Source organism: Urocampus carinirostris, chromosome 4 (assembly GCF_059441175.1).
Source record: "Urocampus carinirostris isolate Australia breed hairy pipefish chromosome 4, RoL_Ucar_1.0, whole genome shotgun sequence".
Classification (NCBI taxonomy): Eukaryota; Metazoa; Chordata; class Actinopteri; order Syngnathiformes; family Syngnathidae; genus Urocampus; species Urocampus carinirostris.
Window position 1 is genome coordinate 33,450,313 of NC_142352.1, and position 25,166 is coordinate 33,475,478.

Genomic DNA, 25,166 nt, shown 5'->3' on the forward strand with positions numbered 1-25,166 from the left:
TGATTTTTCCTGAGCACTCTCAGGAAATGGAGTCACTACTGGGCCTTCCCTACCACCGCTCTGGTGTTTGCAGACCAGGAGAGGTCATCATATGTACACACCCAGGAATTTGAAAGAGTGGACTCTCTACACAGTCTCCTTTTAAAATGAGTGGTGCTGGGTTCCTGCCTTTCCTCCTGAAGTCCAGTATGAGTTATTTTGTTTTTGTGGTGTTCAGTATGAGGTGGTTTTTCAAAGACCACGTTGTCAGTGACTCCACCTCATCCCCGTACGCCGCCTCGTCCCCTTCAGAGATGAGGCCGACCAAGGTGGTATTTTCGGCGTACTTAACAATTGTGTTCGTGAGGTGGGTCAGTGAGCAGTCGGAGGTGTAGAGGGTGAAAAGCACGGGGTAGGGTTCTGTTTTCTTGTTTTGATTTAGAATGTCTTTCCTAATTGGGGTAGGCAGATAAAATATTTTTCTTCAGCCTACTCCCTTTGGGCATGTCTATTTATTGTATAACTCTATTGTTTAGCCGGTTTTGTGCAAATGGTTTTCTGTTTCCTTCTATCAATAAATGGTTGCTCAGGTTTGCCCCCCCCAAAAAAAAATGTTTCACTCGCAGATAATTCGGTTCATTTTCGTAGTCATTTTTACATTGTCATATTTTTGACTTCTTTTTTTTAATATCAACATCAGAACTGTTAAACAGGCAGATGATTTTGATTACCTTTATGTTTTACTTTAAACAAATATTTAAAAACTAATATTTAATGGATTGATGGCCGCTATAAAGATTGCAGTGACAACATATTTTCTTCTTTAAAAAAAAAAAAAAAAAAAAAACTTAACCCATTTTTTTTTTTAAACAACAGCAACCAGATAATGAAGGTGCTGTATTTGAGTCGGTATGCTTCTCCTGCTACTGCTAACCATGGAAACCAGTACTGTGCCTGTTTTATTTCGGAAGCAAACCTCCACCCAAAAAAAACTCACCTGGAGAGGGATTGGCGCCGCCAGGCTGTACTTTCCCAAGTGTGGTACCCCTATGCCCCAGGTGGTTAAGGGATCTTTGAAGCAGGATTTGTATCATGAGAAAGGATAATTGTGACCCAACAATATCATAATGAGTCGAAATGGTTGCTAGAAGTGTCCAGAGTTACGTAGATATAGGTGACATGTCTCTTATTAGCCTTCACCCCTTTTTATTTTTGGGTGATTTGTTAATTATGTGATTTTTGTTGCAACTAAGAAAAAATTACCCCAGTAAACTAAATTAAATTTTCAGAATTGTTTCAAACAAAATGAAGACTAAGCAAAACGCACCTTTTTTGGGTACAGGAAGTTTGGTCAGAATAACTCATGCAGTGGTGCACACAACTTATGGCCCGAATTGGGTTACTTTTGACTCCACAGTTGGAGCAGCCCAGTTTTATCCACTGGGAACATTAAAGTTTCATACCTCACACTCAATTTCAAACAAACATGAAAAAATCTTCCCAGCTCTTAGGGATGAAATGTCATTCAGGATTTTCCAGAACACAGTCTTGCCTTTGATAAAACGGGGTCATCCTCATTTCTAAAAGATGAATGAACCTCAGTTACAGCAAAAGTTTTCACTCATCTCTTTTTAGGTTTGTTTCAATTTTGTCTGAATTGTTTTTGCGCCCTTGGAAAATGTGCGGACGAACGTTCAATTTGGTGCTGTTTGTAAGGACTCCGACAGATTTGAGTCTTCAAGCACTGTGTTCACAGCCAGGTTGCTATGAAACGAGGTCTGGGTAGTAATTCAGCTGCCTGTAGCGGTTCCTAATCATTGAGCTGATTGGTGTGGTTTGAAACATTTGTCTATTGATTTGACTGCTTTTTGTAAACATCCACAGCACAGTGCGTTACGGGATCCCGTTTTGTGCACTTGGGTGCAATTTTACTGCAGGAGACAAAAACAATGGTTTCCATTCTACGGATTTCATGGTGGTCGATCTGTATTAATGTTTGTTTAAAATATTTGCTCTACTGGTCATTATTATTGCCAATCAAGCAAATTATATGCATTAGGTTATTTTAAAGAAATCAATACATAACCCACTGCAGTTTTTTGCATGAAGTTCAACTGACAACTTTCTAGTCTTATATTTTGTAATTTCTATTTTCTGATGATAAACCGCATGGCATCGACCGCCATAGAGAGTAAGGTAAGATCTTGTGCCCGAGCCCGAAATTCAGGTGTGGTCTTGCCTATAATGTCAATAATTACTTTTGGGCTTGGTCTTTTTTGTATTGAATTAAAAAAAATGTATCCTCTTCTGCGTCACCGTCGGACCCAGAGAAGCTTCTCCTCCCAAGTCCTCACAAATAAAATCTGAAAATTCGGGTTAGCTTCGAGCCGGTACCTCCAATCAAGTTAATTTGTTGGACGCGGTCTCGGTCGGGCTTTAATACTCTTTTTTTTGGGGCCCGATCTTGCCTTTACACCAGAGGTTTTATCGGTTAGTAAATTGTAACGAGCTATCAAATCACCTTAGTCTGTCTTTACCAGGGTGTGTTTCATGTTTCTTGCTTTCCCTAGGTCATAATCAACAGCACCATCACCCCCAACATGATGTTTACAAAGACGTCACAGAAGTTTGGCCAATGGGCAGACAGCAGGGCCAACACAGTGTTTGGTTTAGGCTTCAGTTCAGAGCAGCAGCTTGCCAAGGTGAGATTGTTTTTCAGCGCTTCAAACACAATTCATCCAAGACTGTGATGTCTCATTATGCATCGCTAAAAAAAAATTCCCTTTCTATAATAATTCTCTCCTCAAGATTTGGAATAGTGTGATGTCGTATTATGTACTGAAGAGTGAGTAGGCGAGATAGCAACATTGTATTAATGATGTAAAACTGTTAGGTTCAAGTCCCCAACATTTTTAATAAAACGCTCTGAAATAAAAGAAGACATAGAGAATCGGTTATTTAGAATTAGTTACTTTATTAATCATCATTATGAGAGCCGCGGAGACCAAGCTGTTAGAATCTCCTGCTCGCTCGCTTGCTTGCTCTGAAGACGTCTCCGAAACCTCCCTTCTAATATTCAGGTTCTTGGAGAAAAACAACTTGAGTTATGGCATGAACAGGTCAGGGTGTATCCATTGGTATGTGAGACAAAAGACAGGCTGTACATCAAAAACAACTCATGGCCTTGAAGAGCAGCTTACAGGCTGAGAACTCTTCAAAATGGCTGAGAACACATATAACATATTAAATGTCAACTGTAGGATAAATATAACTATACAATCCTAACAAAAACAGGTGACATCAACCAGCATCATACAACAAAAACCGTTAATGCATTTGTCAAGGATTGGGGAAGTGTTACAGTACACATTAGTGGCTAGTTTGGACGCACTCTAGGTTATGCAACCAAATAGTTATCTACTCAGTGTTCTCGTTTGCCTGCGTCCTAGATGCATCATTTTTGCTGGGGACGCATTGGGTCAAATCAACGTGCGTCCCCGGGATGCAATGTTTTTGAGACCAAATTGTCATTATTACCCGATTACTTTTTAAAATTTTTGAACAAATATTTACCGCAGTCCAAACTTTTCAGCAGGCAGATCCGCCATCCGCCATTGTTGTTTTGGTCTCGCGCCGATCTCGGCAAACGAGATCTCGTTGCTTCGAGATGACGTCATTGTTGTGGCGGTTGTCAAGTAAAAGAGAAGTATGCCTCCGAAAAAACAATTGGTACTTGGTGCAAACCAACAAAAAATTGCTAATTTCTTCAGTGTAGGTAATAAGTCGAAACATAACACAGAAAGTGGTAACAACGGTAATAATTCCGGCACGAAAAAACGGCGGAGAAATTCTTTAGAAGACCGCGAAGGCAAGGAAAACACGTGTTTTGAAGCGAACGATTCGACGAAAGAAAATAAACAAAAGAATACTAGCAAGAGAAGGACTTTTCTGCCAAAATTGACTAAATGATAATTCCTGGTTATGCTATGAGGAGGATGATAATGGATTGGACTTTGAGAAGGCATTGCAACTAGGGCAGGACAGCAAACCACGAAGAATATATGAACTGAAAAATTTGAAGTGATAACTGCTTTGTATTACCAATTATTTGTGATGATTAAAACTGCATGAATATATAAATATTTCAGCAATATTATTTTGTATTGTGTACAATATTGTGAACTGAAAAATCTAAAGTGATAACTGCTTTGTATTACTAATTAACTGATAATTTAAACTAAATGAAAATATAGATAAATATATTTATTTCAGCAATAATATTTTGTATAATGTACAATATTGTTGTGAACTGAGAAATCTTGAAGTGATAACTGATGTGTATTACCAATAAACTGTGATGATTAAAACTGAATGAATATATAGATTTATATTATATATTTGTTGCCGATTTACAATCTCAACCGCGATAACACTAAATTTTGGGGACCCATAGATCTCTGTTGGGACCCATAGATTTTTGAGCATGCGAGTCCCTGGGACCCATCACTTTTCAGAGGTAAAATGAACACTGTCTATTCCACCAAAAAAACGAGAGCTTTGTTGAAAATAAAAATGTTTTCTATTTTTCCCAAAATACTAGTCTTCCAATCAAGAAACTGCAGTGTTTACCTACCAGGTCCACCCATTTGGTGCGTTGATACACCAATCAGGTGATGGGTATCTCATAGAAATCAGGGCACATGAATCCAAAAAGTTACATTGCAAAGTGTGTGGTGCTTAAAGCCCTCTCAACTTGATCAACACAGTTCATTGTCGTCATTTCCAGTTTGCTGAGAAGTTCCAGGAAGTCAAGGATGCTGCAAAAATGGCAAAAGACAAATCTCAAGATAAGGTGGAGATGCTGAGTAATAACGCCGAGGTAATCCGTCCCTGATATTTTCGATGCTTCAATTTTGTCAAGGAGTAGCAAGATTGTGCTAAATAGTATATATGTCGTTAATGTTAGACATAAAACAATAAAGATGGTGTACTTTTGGTCTGTTGTATTTACTATACAGGACTATTATGAAACCAGTTTCTCTTTTTGTCAATTTTCTTCTTCTTCTTTGTTTATTGGCATTTTAACTGGGTATATATTTTGCTAAAATGAGGATAGAAAAAAGAATGATTTTCTTTCTTTAATACTAGTAGTAGAATCTTTGAGCTTTAGGTCAAAACATATAAAAAAAATTTTTATTCCCTCCCAACAGGAGTCTGGACGTGAAACACCATCCACAAATCAGGCTTCTAGCATCAATGGCACCGATGATGAGAAGATTTTTCATGTGGGACCTGAGGCCACCCTGCTAAAGAATGAGAATGATCTCCTTAAGAGTGCCGTAGAGCAAAGGTAATACTTTCTCTTGGGCAGTTGATTTTCAGTTGAAAGCCTTATTAAGTTATTGTTTTAATTGTTTTTAATTGAACGTTTGCACAAGCAATCTTCTTTCTTGATAAATGTTGGACTTCCTGCAACCTTGTCATTTGAAACTTGAGACCTGACAAATTAGCTTTCAAAATTTAAGGTATCAATTTTTGCTTGTAAATGACTTCTTTAGTGGAATGTGACCAAATACCGCATCTGAGTGGGATTCGGGTGTATTTATCTTCTGCTTTGGCACTCTATCCCAGTTCCAACTTTGGGAATAAAGTGGACATTTTTCATCCTTAATTCTTTCATATAACTGAATCTTCATCATTATCAACATTTATTTGTCTTAAAAGTCTTAAAGTGTGTTGTTGATCACTCATTTTTTTTCTAAAATTCACAAACACTTGAAAAAATATTCAGGAAAAAGCTGGAAAACACACATTACACTTGCATATGCATATTCTGATGCATTTCATTGGCTAAGAAGCAGAAAAATTAGAAAAAAAGAATCAAAGCATCAAATATTCTAGTCGCCAGTGGTAAAAACGCGGTACAGTAATCGCTTGTTTTTGTGAGGGTTGCGTTCCAAGAAAGTCCCTTGATGGTCTAAACCCGCAAAGTAGAAAAGTTCAATAATTCATAAGATATAATTGACATACAATAGATATATGACTCGAACAAAATAACAGCTATAGATCTACAAATAAAAACACCGAACATAGAATTTTGTATAAATGAATGGATGAATAATCTTTATTGCAGATATACAATATTACAACAAAATTGAGAGCTTTTCCTTACTGTTAGAGAAAACGATGTAGAGATCAGGCTGCTAAGCGTCGGGATTCCTGAATTGAGCCAGGTCTCTGTGAAGTTTACAATACAACAGTCACGAATGTGGCGATTTCCCAGGAGTTGTAGCTTCAGGTCATCCGTTTTATGGGTAACAAATTTGGCATTGGTGAGCTTCAGGCTCTGTGTAGGGGTAGCTTGTGACAGCTGTTACATCAGGGGTCCACAGGTACCAGGGCGCCCCCTAACGGCAGCTGATGTGCCTGAGACCTGTTCTGAAAATAGCTTACCAGTGCTGTATCATTATTTTTTTTGTAAAATATTTTTTGGGTGGTTAACTGAGGGTATTTAACCATACTTCAATAATTAACCTGTTAATAGGTGAGTAGTTGTTATTTTCACTATATAAAACTGGGTCCCCTTTGCACTAATCAGTAACAATAAGTATCTCTCGGCTTGAAAAATGTTGAAGACCCATGTGTTACATAACCTAGCCGCAGTAACCTGCACCTGCGGCACAGCTATTGCCTTCTCTTCTGACGCCGCCTCAATCTCTCCCCGGCCCCGAAAACAATCCACGGAGCACCCTCTGGTGATCAGCATTTCTTTGCACTTGTTTGACTTTCCTTAAAGTCTTAGTTAATTGATGAATTTCTTTTCAATGTAACGAGCCACTAAAATACTAGCATTTGCCGTGCTTTGCAGTGTATTTTGGGTGGTGGTCCAATTGACTTGTACGCTTGCCCAACCCGCCTGTTAGGCTGGTGCATGATTTCAGTCACTCACACGCGCACACAGTCACTCCCAGCCAACACACACAGAGACTTCCACCCCCGTGATAGCATTTGCTGTGGGTTATCTGCTGCAGAACAAATGCACAATGAAAATCTGAAGCAGCAAAACAGCTTTACGTAAACTGCAATACGGCGATGGATTACTGTCTTGCACTCCATACCCAAATAGGGTAAAATATTCATTTCATCTCCGAGCCATGTGTTTTCATCAAAAGAACGTTACCTGGCTTGCAGGGCCATATTTTGTCCACAACTGATTTAAGCTGATGGAACCCTGTGTGAGTGCTATGTATTGGATGTGATGTTTAAAATGCCAACAGATTATGCATACCCAGTCTGTATTTTAAATTTAGAAATTTTCATCACATTGGTAAGATTCCCGGCAGTTATGCATAACTCGTGCTGTTCCAACTAATGTTACGAGTTTCAGACTGTTCTGAAAATTGCTCTCGTTATTGCACATGCACATAAATGATCTGAACTGCCCATAAGGGGGAGACTGCTCCATTTTGTTTCATTAATCCCAATACTTAATGCAGCAAATTATAATTGCATGAAACGGCAGATGTAGATCCAGATGGGATTCAAATGAACCCAGAACATTGTGATAAAACCATGACTTTTGTTATTGTACAGTTGCGGTAATTTGTTATGCAATATTGAATAAGTCAGACATTCCACCACTTATGCAACACCCATTCCACCAGATGTAAAGCCATCCAATGGACTCTTATAAATGTTATGTTAATTACTTACAATTGTATTTTTTGGGTCAAGTAATTGTTGTGTTTTTTTTCTTTGTTTTTTTTAATGCTTCTGACATTTCCTTGCCTGGCAAGTCTCGTTAGGATGTCAATTGGCCAAAAACGACAATGTGTGAAGTAAATATCTTTGTATGATTAAGAAAAGCATTTTTTTAAAAATACGTCAATAAAGCAGGGAAAATGAAATAGAAGGAATTTATCTTAAATTGTTTCAGTCTGGACTTGTGCCTTGATACACATTGCGTTATTTGTTCATTACATTTTTTTTAAAATATGTCAAAACAGTTTGGGAAGATGTTCCTCTGCCAACATATGAAAGGGTCTTTTTGATTTAAAATAACTTATAGGAACACTGAAATGGTTAATGGTCTGCATTTATATAGCGCTTTTCAATTCAATGAAGACCTCCCAAAGCTCTTTACAATGTGCTTCACACTTAGCCATTCTCACACACCAATAGCGGCCATGCAAGGCGCTGACCTGCTTATTGGGGGCATTAGGGATTCAGTGTCTTGCCCAAGTACACTTCCACATATAACATGCCCTCTACCTGATCCTGTTCTGTTCCAATTGTGTTGGGCAAGACCACATCTAGTTTTATTGTGATCTACTGTGTTTTATTTTACATTTGTCATGTTATTGAATCCCAAGAAATTAGTAATAAGGGGAAGTGGAAAACGGTGACAACGTTCGAGACGAAGAAGGGAATAATTGCCAAATTTGAGGATGATGTACAACTGTCTGCCATTAAGGGTCAATACATTTTTCAAATTAGTTTACTTTTTACCAGTAGATTATTCCTCATTACCTATATATTTAAATAATTGGCATTGTTTAGCCTTACTCATATGTGATATTTGTATACGTACACATTTTAGTAACATTTTGTGTATATATATTTGTGTAGGTACATATATGGTAATATTTTGCGTATTTACAGATCTTTAAGTCGACATTTTATTCATATTATGAGTATTTATGTTTGCTTAATACAGGCTTCATACATATTTTGGGTATTTATAGTTGTTTAAGTACACTTTACATCATATCTTAAGTATGTATTGTTTGAGTACACATTTTGAAGTTAAGGGATTGAACCAACTGGAATCTATCAGACATTTAGGGTTGTCTAGGTACATGTTATATGAATATTTGGGATAGATTTTATTATTAAGGTACACTTTTTATAAATATTTGGCATATTTATGGTTGTTTTGGTACACATTGTGTAAATGTTATGCGTATTTCTGGTCTTTTAGTAAACGCTTGATGAATATTTTGCATATTTATGGTTGTTTAGGTAGACGTTTTATTCATATTATGAGTATTTAGAGATCAGTTCTGTTGGCGTAAACTTGAAACCCTTGTGAAAAGGTTTGGCAAAAAATGGGAAGAAAAATGTTTTTTTTTTTTTTTTTTGTCACTTTGAGTCTATAAAGTTTTGTTTTCCTGCTTGTTCATTCTTAGCACTTGTTTCTGGCTGTTCTACACAATACAGCAACGTCTAGCCGACAAACAACAACACCACCATATTTACTCAGAATCTAAAAATCAAAAGGAGCATATGTCTTGATAAATTCACATGCAATATTAAAAAAACCCATATGTAAATCGCAGATACATTTGTGGATCTGCTAAATATGATTTACATCGGATTTTGTATTTTGATTGTACTGGACAGATTAAAAAAAATTACCTTAAGTCCTTAAAAATGCTCGAATTTGGTCACGAAAAAGGTGTATGAACCTGATTTGTCTTAACCAAACATCTCCTTAAAAAACTATGAACATTTAAGCTAAATGATTTCGTTTCAAAGCAGCATGGCGGCGCAGTGGTTAGCGCGTGTTCCTATGTGAAGTTTGCATGTTCTCCCTGTGCTTGCATGGGTCTCCTCCGGGCACTCCTGTTTCTTTTGTCCGGTCCAAATTGTCCCTAGGTGTGAATGAGCGAGTGGTTGTATGTCTCCGTGTTCCCTGCGACTGGCTGGCAACCAGTTCAGGTTGTCCCCAGCCCACTGCCCGAAGATAGGTGGGATGGGCTCCAGCACCCCCGCGACCCTACTGAGGATAAGCGGTGCAGATAATGGATGGATGGGTCTTTGGGTCAAGAAAGTTCCAATCCCGATTACCCCGTTATTGAAAGAAATAATGCAATTATGTAAGGGCATTCTTTATAACTCTTAGAACCAACACTCTTGCGTGCGTGTTTGTATAAAGTGGCACCCCCCGCCACCCTACTGAGGATAAGTGGTGCAGATAATGGATGGATGGGTGGATGGATTTTGTTTCACTCTGTCACCTCAGTGGGTGCAAAGACCTCTCCACACTAGCCTGTTTGAATTTCACTCCTTTAATAACACTCTTTTTGGAACTGTCTCATGTCTGACAGCAACACCAACGCCAAGAAGTGGGAAACGGAGCTGCAGACATTAAGAGAGAATAACGCCAGGCTAGTGGACGCGCTGCAGGAGTCCTCAGCTAACGTGGAAAGCTGGAAGAAACAACTTGGTGCCTGCAAGGAGGAGAGTGACATGCTTAGGGAGAAGGTAATGCACTTTGCCGTGTGTCTGAAAGACATTTAAGAAGTCTGCTCATCTCCCCCCCTCCCATTTCCAGGGGCCTTCTTTGCTTGACACAAAAAACTCTTGACAAGTCCTCTATTTCTTGTGCATTCATCCTCCATCCCTCAAGGGGGATTTTGATTCACTTTACTCTATGGTTTATAATTTTTATTACATAGTGAAGCAGAGTACTCACTCACAGGCATTCACTTCTAAATTCCAATTATTAGAACTGTTCTTGGACACTGACATGTTTTATCACTTGAAATTAAAAGTAAGACTTTCCTATGAAATCTGTTTAAATACCAAATGTGTTAACAAAACCTAAAATTAGGGGTAGAGATGCTAACCTATTAGCATTGTCACAGTGCAAAATTTTCAAATTTGATATTGATACACAGGAAAGTACTGAATATCATGTTAGATACTTCAGGGATTAAAAGGAAATATTGTATTCTATTTGCTTTGAGTAACACTGTCATTTTTAACCACTAGATGTCGCTGTATTGTGGAGTGCAACTGAAAACGAGTGCTACAAAGCACAAGAAAGATTACAATCTATGACTCAAAGTGGTACTCTTAGCAGCTAGGTGGCGGACAATCGTTTCTGCTCCCTTTAGGTAAGCTTTTGTTATGTAAAATAGATACAAAAAATCTTGATGTATGAGTATTTGAAAAAAAATGCCCATTTTATGATAGTTTATGTATTTTGGATTTATATCAGTATTTTTTTGTGAATCACGTTTTCTTAGCATTTGGAAGCGCTAAATAATACACAAAACAAAATGGCAGATGATAAATAGAATTGTTAAATAATGAAATGAAAACATTTGAAAAATAAGAAATTACATTTTTGATTTGGACAGACAAATCAAATTAGTCAAAAGTATACAATACAGTGTACTTGGAGAGCAACTGTAAAGCACTATTAGTTTCTGCCGTCCTTTTTTGGGGGGGGGGGGGGGGGGGGGGGTCAATGGGTTGCTGTGTTTACATGTACACACAATAAGAACATAAAGTTGCTTTTAATTTGTACTGAAATCATTTTTAATGTCATGTATGTCTTTCGACAGGGTTTGTTTTTCAACATTTGCTATTTGAAAGAACAACACTCCTGAAGCAAACGCTAAATACTTGTTAAATATAGAGTGTTCAAAAAGTCCTAGGCACATTTTGACATTGAAAATCTTGGATAACACTGGGATATAAAAAACACATCTGGTAAATTTAGAAAGATTGACATCTCAATTATTCTATGGAACGTTGAAAAATGTTCGATGTGACCATTATTGGTCAGACAGCACAAATTCTCACTAAACGCGTCCCAGCATTGTATTGTCATTGGTTGCAAAAGCTTTCGTTGTTCGTGCTTTCAGCTCTTCCATGTCTTTTTGGAATAGGTTGCACAATCTTTTTAAAAATCCCGCAAAAAGAAATCGCATGGTGTGAGATCTGGGTCGTGATCATTCTGCCCGGACCGTCAAATCCATCTGGCTGGCAGTGTTATGTTCAGAAACTACTCCATCTAACCTTGGCGCTCCATCCTGTTGGAAAATGAGGTCACTGAATTCATCCCTTAACCAGTTTTCCAGCATGTTGAGGTTATGTAATGCTGGGACGCCATTGGCAAGAATTTGGTTATCGGCTTGCTGTGGTTCGTGTCACCAATGGTAGTCACATTGAACATCTTTGACATTCTATGTAAAATTTGAAATTAATGTGCAAGCTTCCTGAGTTTACCAGAAGTATTTTCATATACTTTATAGTCTCCGAGATATTCAATGTTAAAATGTGCCCAAGACTTTTGCAACACCCTGTTGAATCCTCTGTTGATTTATAGCACTAGCCATTAAACTAGCAATGTTTATGAAACGACATGTTGGAATCCTATACCGTCCGATCACTACACACATACGAAAACTATTTTGCAAATTGCTCCTAAACACTGCAAGTTACAACTGTACACATTCCGGCTATCTTCAACTATCCAGGGTGTTAAACGTTTTTTTTGCGTCTCCTGATGGGTCCCTTTGCTGGTGTGTGTTTAGATTGCTGAGTTGGAGCTTCTTTGTAACGAGGCCAGTCAGGAAAAGCAAAGAAACGCGCAACTAAGTTTGCGTGTGCAGGAGCTGGAGGCTGAGCTGCACGACAAAGAGCAGGTAAGGCCCGGATCGTGATTGTCGTGACCAAAACTGAGTGCCTGGCTCCCCTGGGAGATGATTACAGTATACTGTCAGTTTGTTCGGGGGTGTTGAACGCCGTTTTTGGAATTTGCTTTTGTTTACCCTAGATTGGACTTTCCAAACTTAAGAATCTTTATCTTTCATCTTGAATGTTTTGTTTTTAATTAATTGGATACAATTTTATTCCAATTCCTCGTTTTTATTTAATGAGGTGGAATTTTGATAATTTAAAAAAGGGCTAAAACCGATGAGATTTATTTCAATGCCTTTGTTTTGATAATAGATTAATTTAAAATAATAGTAATAGTGGTTAAAACAAATCACGATGTTTTATCATACCTGTCAACCTCCACTGTTCCATGCCTTTACAAACTGTCGGTCAGTATTTTTGTAATATTACTGTAGTGCTTTTTTTGTAGTATTTCTGTTGTAATATTCCTGCAGTACTATTTGTGTATTATAGTATTACTCTGATAGTATTTTCTAGTATTTCTATTGTATTTTTCTTCAGAATAAAAGGTCCCTGTTTTAAGCACCAAATTTGATATTTAGTTTTGTAGTGTTTTTGTTCGGCAGTCGTATTTTTGATATAGACACACAAAGGGACGAAGTTGGCAAGAAAAAAATATTTTCTATGGTTAGTTCTTCCTTTGCAATTACATATTTTGTCATATTCTGACCATATCGCTTGGCGGAAAGATGAAAAGGCCTCATAGGGTGCATGTGGCCCGCGGGCCGTAGTTTGCTTGCGGGCTAATTTCTGCAAGAACATTCTATTTTGACCTTTGCTGGCAGTGTGCTTCAATTTAGCTTCTAGCAAATGGAGAGTCTTGCGTGCACAATTCTTTCTCCAGCTTTGAGGGAGGAAGTTTTACACATTTTCAAGTTTAATGGCTGATGGTGCGATGGCTTTGGATTACAGCCCCACAGCCAATCATAGTTTGTGGACCCGGTGACGTTACCCAAAGCCTGCTAGCAGGCGCTCAGAGGCCAACTTAGAGTTTGATTGGCTAAACCAACAGCCTTCTTTTACGGTACACTTCCTTCAGTATTTTTTATGAAGCCCTCTGTGTAGCTTCCTTAGACTAGCAACAACTAATGGCTGAAATGAGATTGGTGAAATGCGGAAATGTTAAAGCACACATCTGCAAACAGTGCAACCAGGGAGTCGCAATGATTGAAATATGACAGACATGATGGAATTACTACTTAACAAGTATTGATGGACAAAATATATTTACCTTCACATGATTCAGATCATGTGAAGGTGCGGCAGTAGCTCAGGCGGTAGAGCGCTCGTCTTGGGATCAAGGGATCCCAGTTCGAATCCCGGCTCGTCCGTGTTACATGTCGAAGTGTCCTTGGATAAGACACTGAACCCCTAATACCCCAAATAAGCAGGTTAGCGCCTTACATGGCTGCAAGGCCGCTATTGGGAAATGTGGAGTGCATTGTAAAGCGCTTTGGGAAGTCATTGACTTGAAAAGCGCTATATAAATGCAAATCATTTCATTTCATTTCATTTCATTCATTTCATATTTCTAGGCCAGCAAAGAAGGCCTTTTAGACCCTGACACCCCACCACTGATAAAAACAATAATTGTCAAATAAGAGGTTGCATTGTTTCTAGCAGGGGCAATTTTAGGTCCACAGCTTTGGGGAATGCTGAGCACCCAGTGTCTGTCTGTTTTTTCTATTCAAATTACAGGAACAGTGTGTCATACTTGGTGCCTCCTAGTCGTACAAAAAACTTTCACAAAAAGTTTCTCGGATCTTGCTGCTATGCTCTGTGGAACTGTTTTTTTTTTTTTTTTTTACAATACAGTGCCATCTAATGGTCAGATACAATTACACACTGGGGCTTTAAAGTGATTTAAGATCATTCAACACTATTAAGGAGTGTTACTTCACATTTGTGAAAATCGCATTACACTTTGTGGTTAGCAGAAACAATATTACTATGATTCAATGCAGCTAAAATGAGGACTAATCTGTTGATGACAAAGTCATTATATTGGGTGGTAAAATACGTGTTCAACATAACCTCGGTATAAAATACTCTCACCGTCATACACCGAAGCCTCGACAGACTCCGCCGCTATGCCGCAAGTAACTAGCCGAGCCAAAGAGGAGTGGTTCTAGGAATCAAATGAACTGAATCAATCCAAGGCAGTGAAGTATTTCCGATGCTGCGTTGTTCCCATTTTTGTTGTATTTTTTTTAGATTATTAAGGAATAGAATTTAAAATGCTGTAATTCAGGGGTGGGCTTGGGTCGAATTTGGGTTTGCTTGAGCACCCTCTAAATCGGGCTGATTACGCCCATGGTTTCTAGGTGTTATGCCCCAACACGGACCCATCGGTCTGCATATGAAATCATGCTGAACTAGCAGATGGCCTACAGAGGCTCATCTGCCCAGTGACTAATTTCCCCTCAAAAACACACGCACTCGTGTTTTCCCTGCGTGGTGAGCACAAACCAGCCGGTTGCAATGTAGGAGAGGCAAACTGCTTCAGGCGATGACGAATGTCAGATTATCGTTATAATAGAGCGTTTCTCCTAAAACAGGGAGGTGGAAGGAAACCTCTTGAAAGCTTACGAAGCACACATAGAACTGATACTTATATTTTATTTACGTTTAGTTGCCACAGCCTTTGTTATGCCTACAGAAATTCATGGTAAAAAAAACGTATTAAAATACTGCCCTTGGTTTTTTTTGGGAACCACTCTGTTAAACAGTATCTTTTCGTAACCTAGAACTTGAGTGCTGTAAAATGTTACTTAATTTAAACCATTCACCTTGCCAGCCTTTAGTTAGGTAATATTTAGTTGTTTTTATAGTTGCTTGCGAAACTATTTGGCTCCCTTGAACTTTGACATTTTGCCACATTTCAGACTTCAAACTTAAAGATATAAAACTGTCATTTCTTGTGAAGCATCAACAATAAGTGGGACACAATCATGAAGTGGAACACACTTTATTGGATATTTTAAACGTTTTTAACAAATAAAAAACGAAAAAGTGGTTGTGCAAAATTATTCAGTTCTTTACTTTCAGTACAGCAAACGCTGTCCAGAAGTTCAGTTAGGATCTCTGTATGATTCAGTGTTGATCTAAATGACTGACTATAATAATAATCAAGTCTCTGTATAAATGCATCTGCACTGTGATAGTCTCAGAGGTCTGTTTAAAGTGCAGAGAGCATCACATAGAACGAGGAACACACCAGGCAGGTCCGACATACTGTTGTAAAATAGTTTCGCAGGCCACTGTATATAATATATATTATATATTATGTATAATATTTATAATATACATAATAAATATATATATGTTCAGGGTGTCCCCTGCCCACTGCCCGGAGATGGCTGGGATGGGCTCCAGCCCCCCCGCGACCCTAATGAGGATAAGCGGTACGGCTAATGAGATGAGATATATATATATTACATACTTTATAAAATATATTTATAAATGATTTGATTTTATCCTGTTTTGAACTGCTTTTGTAAATTTGAACTTCCTTTGTAAATGCTACACCAAAGTTGCAAAGAAAATTTAATTGACATTTTATGTTAATGACATCTTAAATCTCTCCTAGTGCTAACAAAAGCTTTGTTCATTAAAAAAATAAACAATATTATGATAATATGAAAATATATCATATATAAAATACATGAAATATTATATAAACAGGATTTTTATTAAAAAAGAAACACAACTAGGTCTGTATATTAGTTTTGTATTTGTATAAAAGTCAGCTTTGCTAAGTGGTACATCATTTTGAAAAACACAATCCTGAATTTTCAATTGATTATCCACTCAATATGTTTGTATTTTCCCAAAAAGGAGCTGGAAAATTTGAGAAGGCAAGCCGAGATAATCCCTCAACTCATGGCTGAGTGCGAGACCATCACTTCCAAACTGCAGGTAAGGACCTTTCATGTGCTGGTATGCGTGTTTGTGTGCAATGTTGGGCGCATTGCTGAAAAAATTAAATGGCTACTGTTACTTGTTGTTCCATTTAAAAACTTATTACGTTAGCTGCGAGATTACCAACACCCCAAATTACCGTATACAGTATACTTGCATTGAAGCAGACACCATAAAACTGCTTTTAAATAGCCACATAATTAAGAAAAAAGAAAATGGAAGAATATGAGTACACCAACCTGTGGAAGCAGTAAAACCTTCATATTTCTTTTGCTGGCTTGGGCAACTTTGAGAGCTGGCTGCTGAGACACTTTGCCGAGACACTCCATACGCATTTTGGTTCAATTTTTCACTCAGATTTACTTCTCTGTTTCTTCGTGTTCCTAAGATGTTAGTTTTTTTCTTCAAGCGTGGTGTATTGCAAAAATAATTTTACAAATAAGATCAAAATTCAGCACACTTTTACTTGAAATTCTCTGCCCATGTTGCCCGATTGTTTAAGTTGGTTTGTTTTTTCCTGTGTAAGCTACGCCCCTCTAGGTACGCTGACTGCCATTTGCTACTGGAGACACACAACCAAATATGCTTGTATAAACTGACCCTTAATTTCAGTATTGTGTTTTATTGAAGGGCTTGGCTAAGATGCGAGTACAGTGATCCCTTGTTTTTCGCGATTATTGAATCCCAAAAAAAGTCCCGCGAACTAGAAACATTTGTTTATTAGATATCTGTAACATGTAATATATATGGCTGTTGCAAAATAACCACTATATATCTACAATTCAGAACAGAGAATTGCAGTTGAATGAATTGTCTTTATTTTAGTGTGTGTATGTATGTGTATATATATATATATATATATATATATATATATATATATTCTTAATGAAAAATTACAGTAGACCGTGATACAGAAAGGGATTACTGTGTATTGGTGTGGGAGAGTATCTCCATGATAAAAAATTCAGTGTCCTAATATTTTGTGCACGAGACAGCACCTCTGTGACTGTTATCAGATGTACTTCGAAGGTATATACAAACTTGCTGATGATGACTGAAGTATTGTTACTTTATGTGTCAAGAAGCAACGGTGATAAGAGGATGTTGTCACTAATAAGCTTCCATTTGTAACGCACCCTATTGCAACGGCCGTTGAGTTACAATATTGTGTTGCAGTAATCCGCGGTACTGAGAGGAACTTGTTTCTTTGTAACACGCAGTATTTGGCAAGTTACCTTAAAAAAAGTAATTAGTTATAGTTACTCACTACTTCTTCCATAAAGTTGTGCCTCCTATTGGTACAAAATACTTTCATTCAATAAAAAATAACATTGATTTGAATACTAAGCATGCCAATGTCAGTTTATTATTAAAAAAAATCCTAAAGGTATTCGTTTTTCTTTTACATAAGTGGAAGTCGCTCACAACAGTGCCAACCAACTAGGGGTCAAATATTACTCACTAGAGTAGGGGTCGGGAACTTATGGTTCGTGAACCATATATGGCTGAGATCAAATAGAGCTTGTGCAATTACTTAATGTTTTATTACGTATGGAGCCAATTGCAGCACGTGGGAAGCCAAAAGAATACTGATTGTTTAATGGTTCAGTCCAGTGTATGTATATATGTGTATATATATATATATATATATATATATATATATATATATATACACAATTTTATCTACTGTTTACATCAACAGACCCTGTTTTGTCTGTAAATTGCGAAATAATCCTTTTTATGGAAGCTCATTAAACAATCTGTTCATTTTTGAGACATTATGATGAAAAGATAGATAGATAGATAGATACTTTATTCATCCCCTAAGGGAAATTCACATTTCCAGCAGCATCCCTGAGCTGAGAACAATACAATAATAAAGCCAAAAGAATACAATATACAAATACCCAGTGTGACGTGCAAATGCCCACTTTAGTATGTTATATAGAGTAACTAAAAAGTGCTACACAGAACACATAATGCAGTAAGATTCGGTAATATCCAATGTAGGTGGTGTGGTTTAATGTGGGCCTTTACTCTGCCGGGTGGAGTTAAAGAGCCTCATGGCATGAGGAAGAAAAGATCTCTTCAGTCTGTCCGTAGTACAAGACAGTGACAGCAGTCTGTCACTGAAACTGCTCTTCTGTCCGGAGATAATGCTGTGAAGCGGATGCGATGGATTGTCCATGATTGACCTCAGCTTTTTCAGTGCCTGTCTCTCAGCTACTGTTGTTAGGCTGTCCAGCTCTTTACCCACAACAGAGCTCGCTTTCCTAGCCAGTTTATTGAGACGAGAGGCATCCTTCTTCTTGACGCTGCCTCCCCAACACGCTGCCGCATAGAAGAGGGCGCTTGCCACTACTGTCTCATAGAATATTTTCAGGAGCTTTTTGCAGATGTTGAAGGAGGCCAGCCTTCTGAGGAAGTAAAGTCGGCTTTGCCCTTTCCTACATAGAGCTTCTGTGTTGGCAGTCCAGTCCAGTTTGTTGTCCAGCTGCACACCCAGGTATTTGTAGGTCTGGACAAATTCTACACAAAAGCCACGGAACAAACTTTAAACACCTTGAAGCTCCAGCAAAGCAGCTATGGCAAATGGATTGGGTGAGTGATAGGAATAGGTAAAGCTATACACAAGGCGCGCACACTCCCCCTTGGCCAGCGTCATCTGCACTGAAGGTATATACTGTACGTCAGTATCCACGTTTGCAGTATTTTGTGACATTGTTACTAAACTTTGCTTGCCCCTTGTTTTGAAACCATTATTTTGAACAAAAAAAGGACAGTCAAAATAAGCCTTAACACTTTTAAGTCACTGCGGGAGGGAGACAAATTTTAAGTGGTATATTTATATTCGTATGGGACACAGGCTCTGGCAACATTATTTTTTTCATAGATTTTCTCAAGTCATCAAACATAACACAGTGAAAAAAGTGTGCTGAAGAAATGGCTTTTGTCCGACGAGCGGGTTTGGCTTTTTTTTTCTCCATTTTGTCTTCAAAATATTTTTGCTTTAGTGGGTCTTTGGGTCGGGCAGCACAGCGGTTAGCGCGTGTATGGCACAGTTCTGAGGTCGAGATCGAACCTCCTGTGTGGAGTATGCATGTTCTCCCCGTGCTTGCGTGGGTTTCCTCCGGGCACTCCGGTTACCTCCCACATTACAAAAACATGCATGTCAGGTTAATTGGCCGGTCTGAATATTCCCTAGGTGTGAATGAGCGAGCGAATTGTCTGTCCCTGTGTGCCCTGCGACTGGCTGGCAACCAGTTCAGGGTGTCCCCTGCCCACTGACCGAAGATAGCTGGGATGGGCTCCAGCACCCCCGCGACCCTACTGAGGATAAGAGGTGCAGATAATGGATGGATGGGTCTTTGGGTCAAGAAGGTTCCCAGGCCCGACTACCCCGTTACTGAAAGAAATAATGCAATTACATAAGCGCATTCTTTATAATGGCGTTCGAACCAACACTGTTGCGTGTGTGTTTGTATAAAGAGGCACGATCTGTTGTGCTTTGGTGGCCTGCCCACACACCAAGGTTGTGCTTTCAATTCCTTTAGCCTGAAGGCCGGTGATGCCACATTCCTGTCATAAGTCTCACACATGCACGCACACATGACCAGCTCTTTCTATTTATAAAGGACGATCCTCGGCCGCAAAGGCTCAATACAGTGGTACCTCTTCATACTGGCTTAATTTGTTCTCGGATTGTCCTCGTAGCTCAAATTGCTCATGTAACGGACAAATTTTCCCAGCATCAAATAATTTCGGCTCACACCCGGATCGTCTGTCACTGATGGCAGATGACAAAGTGATCGTAGATTGCTAATATTGTTGCGGTCTTCTACATAATCTGTCTGTGACTAAATGGGTGCCATGTTTTATCTGTAAGACTTATTTATGCCTAATAAGGAGGAATTGCAATCATTTCCAAAGGAAGAAAATTGCAAAGGTTGACATTTATATCGAGAGACTAGTGATGATATGTAAACACTGACTGTACAGTAATCCCTCGTTTTTCCCGAGGTTTGCGTTCCAAAATGGTCCTGCGATAGTCAAAACCTGCAAAATAGAAACATTTATTTTATTTATTTATTACTCTAGTATAGATTGAAACCATTGAACAAACCCAATTTATAAGCTCGAATATTTGTTTAACAAATAAAAGTACTGTATTTTATAAAGGTTTTGTTTATTTACAAACTGAACTGTCAAGCTATAACCGTAAAAATTTTGTTTCTTTAATGCACATCTGTATAAAAGACACAATCTACTTTACTTCGCATGATACTTTGTTGCCATCATACGGACATTATGGAAAAACTGCATTTACTTTCTGGTCGGCATCCCGAAATGTTGAAATAGCCATATTGGACCCAAAAAATAAAAAACTAAGTGTCTGGAGCTGCAAAAATTACAATCCTCATATAAGCCTTTCATAGAGGAAACAAATACTGTATTTATTCATATTCATTAGAAAACCTAAAGAATGCGTCCTGTTTGCACGTGTCCAATAACATGTGTTTTTCCATCCTCAAACATTTTTGAAAAAGCACCAGGAAGCCACTAGGGAGCGCCAAAGAGCCCTATATGGCTCCAGAGCAAGTTTAGCGGGTCGAGAAGTCTGAATTTGTTGTCGATAGAAAGTATCTTCCTCTGCCTTTTTGGTGCTTTTATCGGTCCAGTGCGTTTTGTTGACATGATGGCTTTTGGAGAAAGTTAATGGTGTCAGAGATTGAGCATACATCATGTAGGTTTGTCAATCTGCTTTACGTATGTCTACAACTCAGACCGCAACCTCATTGACGCACTGGTAGAAAAGTGGTGAGACGACTGTTTAACCAATCAGCGGAACACAGTGCACGATTAAAAATCTGGAAAGTAGTTAATAAGTAAACCCCGATACAGCCAGAAATTACTGTGCACTTGAAATAAGTTACTGTTTTTTAAAAGGAATGTACAAAAAAATGTTTACAACACTTTTTTTTTTGCTTGTAGTAGTTTGCATGCTCTAACTGGACAAGCTGATTTTGACGATGAGCAGTCACAAGCGGCGAGCTGTCTCTTTAGAAGCCTTTAGGACTGCTTGTGAACTAGATTTTCCAATGTAAATCAATAGAGATTTTTGCTAAAAAAAATGGTAGATATTAAAATTCTTTTGTTTAGGAGTGCTGGCATGAAGATGAACCACTGTACTCTTAAAAAAACAAAGAGGCGCGGCTGTGCTCCTATTAGCTGCGACTTTTGAGGGTTGGCTTCATGTGTGTGGATTTCTAATCTCAGGCATAATCCTTTCCCTGAATGCCACGCCCAACCCTGCCCGTCACTCTTTATAACAAAGGTGCACTTGTTTGTCAGGCTTTGTAAAACCTGAAGTGTAAGAGTGCCTGGTGTGACATCACCTGCATGCCCCGAATCGGAGCGGGATAAAACTTGAATGACATGCCTGGAGTTCATCGGCCGCCGGCTTTGTTTCTCAAAGCGGGCCATTGGATGAACATCAACAAAGAGTTTGAGCTTTCTCCAATTGGATGCCTCCTAAAATGACAAGTTTTCTTTTGCCTGTAATGCTCATATAGCACTGAATGTAGCTTTGGCATGTATTCCTAGTGGCTGCAGTGTGTTGCCTAGGTGACGCTGTCTCCTCTCAAATTGTATTAACATGTTTATACATTTTAAGTATCATTATTCCCATTTTAATATATATTTTTTTCTAGTATGATAGGAAAGGTAAATATTTTCACAAAAGTTGGATGGGGCTCCAGCCTTTAATATCTCTACCGATGCCGCCTCAGTCTCTTTCCGGACCCGATAACAACCCCTTGGTGATAACCATTTCTTTGCGCTCTTCCCACTTTCCTCAGAGTCTGATTTAAATCATGAATTCCTTTTTCTTTGCCCAATTGTTTAGATGATTGTTTATTGCTGTAAATCTTTTAAAGCGTGATTTCTAATGATTTGTATTTGTAAGTATTGAAAAGTGCTTGGGTTTTGTTTGAAATGCTTGAAAATGCTTGACAAGTCTGCTTAAAAATGACGCCGACACTGCTGGTGGCGTTGATTAACCATTGCATTTCTTCTTTCCTCATGATTAATCGCAGCTGGCATTAGTTTTTATGGCACTGTCTTATGAAGTGTCATTGCCCTCAAGAGGACAGATGTACGCTACACCTAAACAGGGCACTAAGAAAAGTGTGTTATTGCAAGATTATGTATCGATTATGGAAATGTATCATGGACCATGCAAAAAAATGAAGGAAGCGTTTCCCAGTAGTCACTTGTAATTAGAAGAACTTCCTGCAACTAAAAATGTAAACTACATATCACTGACATTTTTACACAATTCTTATTTGGGAAGAGATTTGTCTCAAAAATATTTACATGCGTATTGTTCTGATCCTTCAATAGATTTGCGATTTACTCACAATCTAAAAGTCCGATGTAAATCGCAGACTTGTTTGTAAATCTGCAAAATACATGATTCACACGGGATACTGGAGGAGTTGAACATTTGGCTTTGAAAGTCTTTAACAAGTGCTTCAATTTGGCCATGAGAAAGCTGTATTAACACTTTTATACATTTTAAGTATATTTTCCTATTTTAATATATTTTTATTCAAGTAAAATAGAAAAATGTATTCGCACTCTCAGATCGTAGGCTTCGGACCGGGACGTAGGGGCAAATCAGATCTGAAAGATAAGAGGGAGCAAGTCCATGTATGATTTTGTACAATACTAAGAGAACCTTGAAATCACATCTATGGCTAACTGGGAGCCAATGCAGGTTAGCCAAAATCGGTGTTATGTGATCGTACTTTTTTGTCCTAGTTAAAAGCCTCGCTGCGGCATTTTGTACCAGCTGAAGTGACTTGATTCTGGACTTCGGGAGACCAGAGAGTAGTGCATTACAGTAATCGAGACGGGAGGTGACAAACGCATGAATTATAATTTCCGCATCAGACTGAGACAGTATTGAACGGATTTTAGCAATGTTACGAAGATGGAAGAAAGCCTACGATCTGAGAGTGCCGGTCTTCGGGTGATCCCAAGAGCAAAGAAGTGTTCTGCTGGTTCGAGAGCGTTCTCCATCCGGGCACCGGTGCTGTGGAATGCTCTTCCCCCTGAGATCCGATCTGCAACCTCAGTGGAAATGTTTAAATCTAAACTTAAAACTCACTTCTACTCCATAGCATATGAATAACCTACTCTTCTCGTCGGCTGAAAAATAGTCTGTGTAATATAGTGTAATAATCTGTGAAGCCCTTTGAGACTCTTCGTGATTTAGGGCTATACAAATAAAAATGACTTGACTTGACTAGATTAAAACATATTTATTTTATACTTTTAATCAATTGACAAATAATTGATGGAATCAGCAAATATTTACATGATTGTTTATTGCAGGACATATTGCTTAATAATATATTTGTGCAACGGTGACGGCGGCTGCAGGTTTATTGAACAAACAAACAAAACAAAAGCAAAATACTCATGTAAAATGTTTTTTTCCTGTCGGATTAATTGGTTAAATTGTTTTCAATGTAACAACCCGCTAATAAAACTAGCTGTCGCTGTGCTTTAGTTTGTTTCGGCCACATGGACTTGTGCACCCACCCTACTGTTTGACAGAGCGTGTACAACAGCCTATCACAGTCGCAGACACATAAAGGCCCCCCCCCCCCCCCCCCTGACTTGCCCCATGATAGCATTTACTGTGTGCTGTCTGGTGCAGAATGCACAATGCGTTGATATTACTGACAATGAAGACGAATCAGTTTAACTCAAAATCCGCAAAGAATCGAAACCGCCAAAAGTAAACCGTGATACACCGAGGGTTTGCTGTACACGGCAACGGACACTGGGAACAAAAGTGTCACCAAAACCTAAATTTCATCCGTAATGCTTATATATGTATATTAATGAAACCATGATATTTCTACCATTTTTGTTTGGCAGACCGGATTTAAAAGCCTAATGTGCCGTAAGTGGCCCACTGGCCCTATTTCACCCACACCTGATATATGTCAAGAGAGTACAATATCAAAATGTGAGGACTCACAGTGCCCCGAATTGGCCAACCTTTGCATTGCAAGTAATGATTTACTACAAAAAACGGGCAGCGAATCATTTAGGTTTTACTTTGCTCTATCACAGACGTATCCTTTTCTATTTCCTTTTTTCTAAAGAGTGTTGCCGTGTTGGAATTTGCATGTGTTGACCCTCAGCCCTCTCCTGTAAATGTGACACTAGAGTGCAGATAAAGTTTCAGCTGTAGCTTACAGGCACAGTACCTTTTTAGCACTCCTATTTTAAACTGCTCCCTTCATTTGTATCTTTGGCATTAAAGTGCTGCCTGGCAGTCTGGACCCGCCCCTTCATCTTAACCCCTTGCTGCAAACTCATAAACAGGCAACTGCTAAACGCGATCGAAAGTTGTAGTGATGTCTTCGTTGTGTAAGAGATCAACTGAATTCACAAATACTTTGTATAGCAATCATAATTTTACACGATCAAAAACATCCGTCCACTTAAATGATTTTTTTAGTTTTTTTTTCTCTCAAGAATAAAAATTGTATGTGTAATTGCAGATATATTTATGGATCTGCAAAATACATGATTCCGATTAGCTTTAATTATACTGGAGAAATTATACAAAACTGGCTTTGAAAGTCCTTAAAAAGTGCTTGAATTTGTCCATGAAACCTAATAAACCTAATGCATTTTGCTCTGACAATAACAACCCTTGAAGTTTGTGGCTAGGACCGGCTGCTCTCACCACCGAGATCTAGGATTCATTC

The 25,166-nt window shown here is 38.5% G+C and overlaps 1 protein-coding gene across 3 annotated transcripts in view; it reads left to right on the top strand.

Moving 5' to 3' along the window:
• Window positions 1-25,166, top strand: part of homer2 (homer scaffold protein 2) — a 65,860-nt gene that overhangs the window by 36,641 nt on the left and 4,053 nt on the right. For all 3 annotated transcript variants that reach the window (XM_088334269.1, XM_088334268.1, XM_088334267.1), the window contains exons 3-8: window positions 2,550-2,681; window positions 4,766-4,858; window positions 5,190-5,329; window positions 10,089-10,245; window positions 12,309-12,419; window positions 16,291-16,371. In XM_088334269.1, coding sequence (XP_088190395.1) covers window positions 2,580-2,681; window positions 4,766-4,858; window positions 5,190-5,329; window positions 10,089-10,245; window positions 12,309-12,419; window positions 16,291-16,371 — 684 coding nt within the window. In that variant the 5' untranslated portion in view covers window positions 2,550-2,579. The remainder of the gene's footprint in view (window positions 1-2,549; window positions 2,682-4,765; window positions 4,859-5,189; window positions 5,330-10,088; window positions 10,246-12,308; window positions 12,420-16,290; window positions 16,372-25,166) is intronic.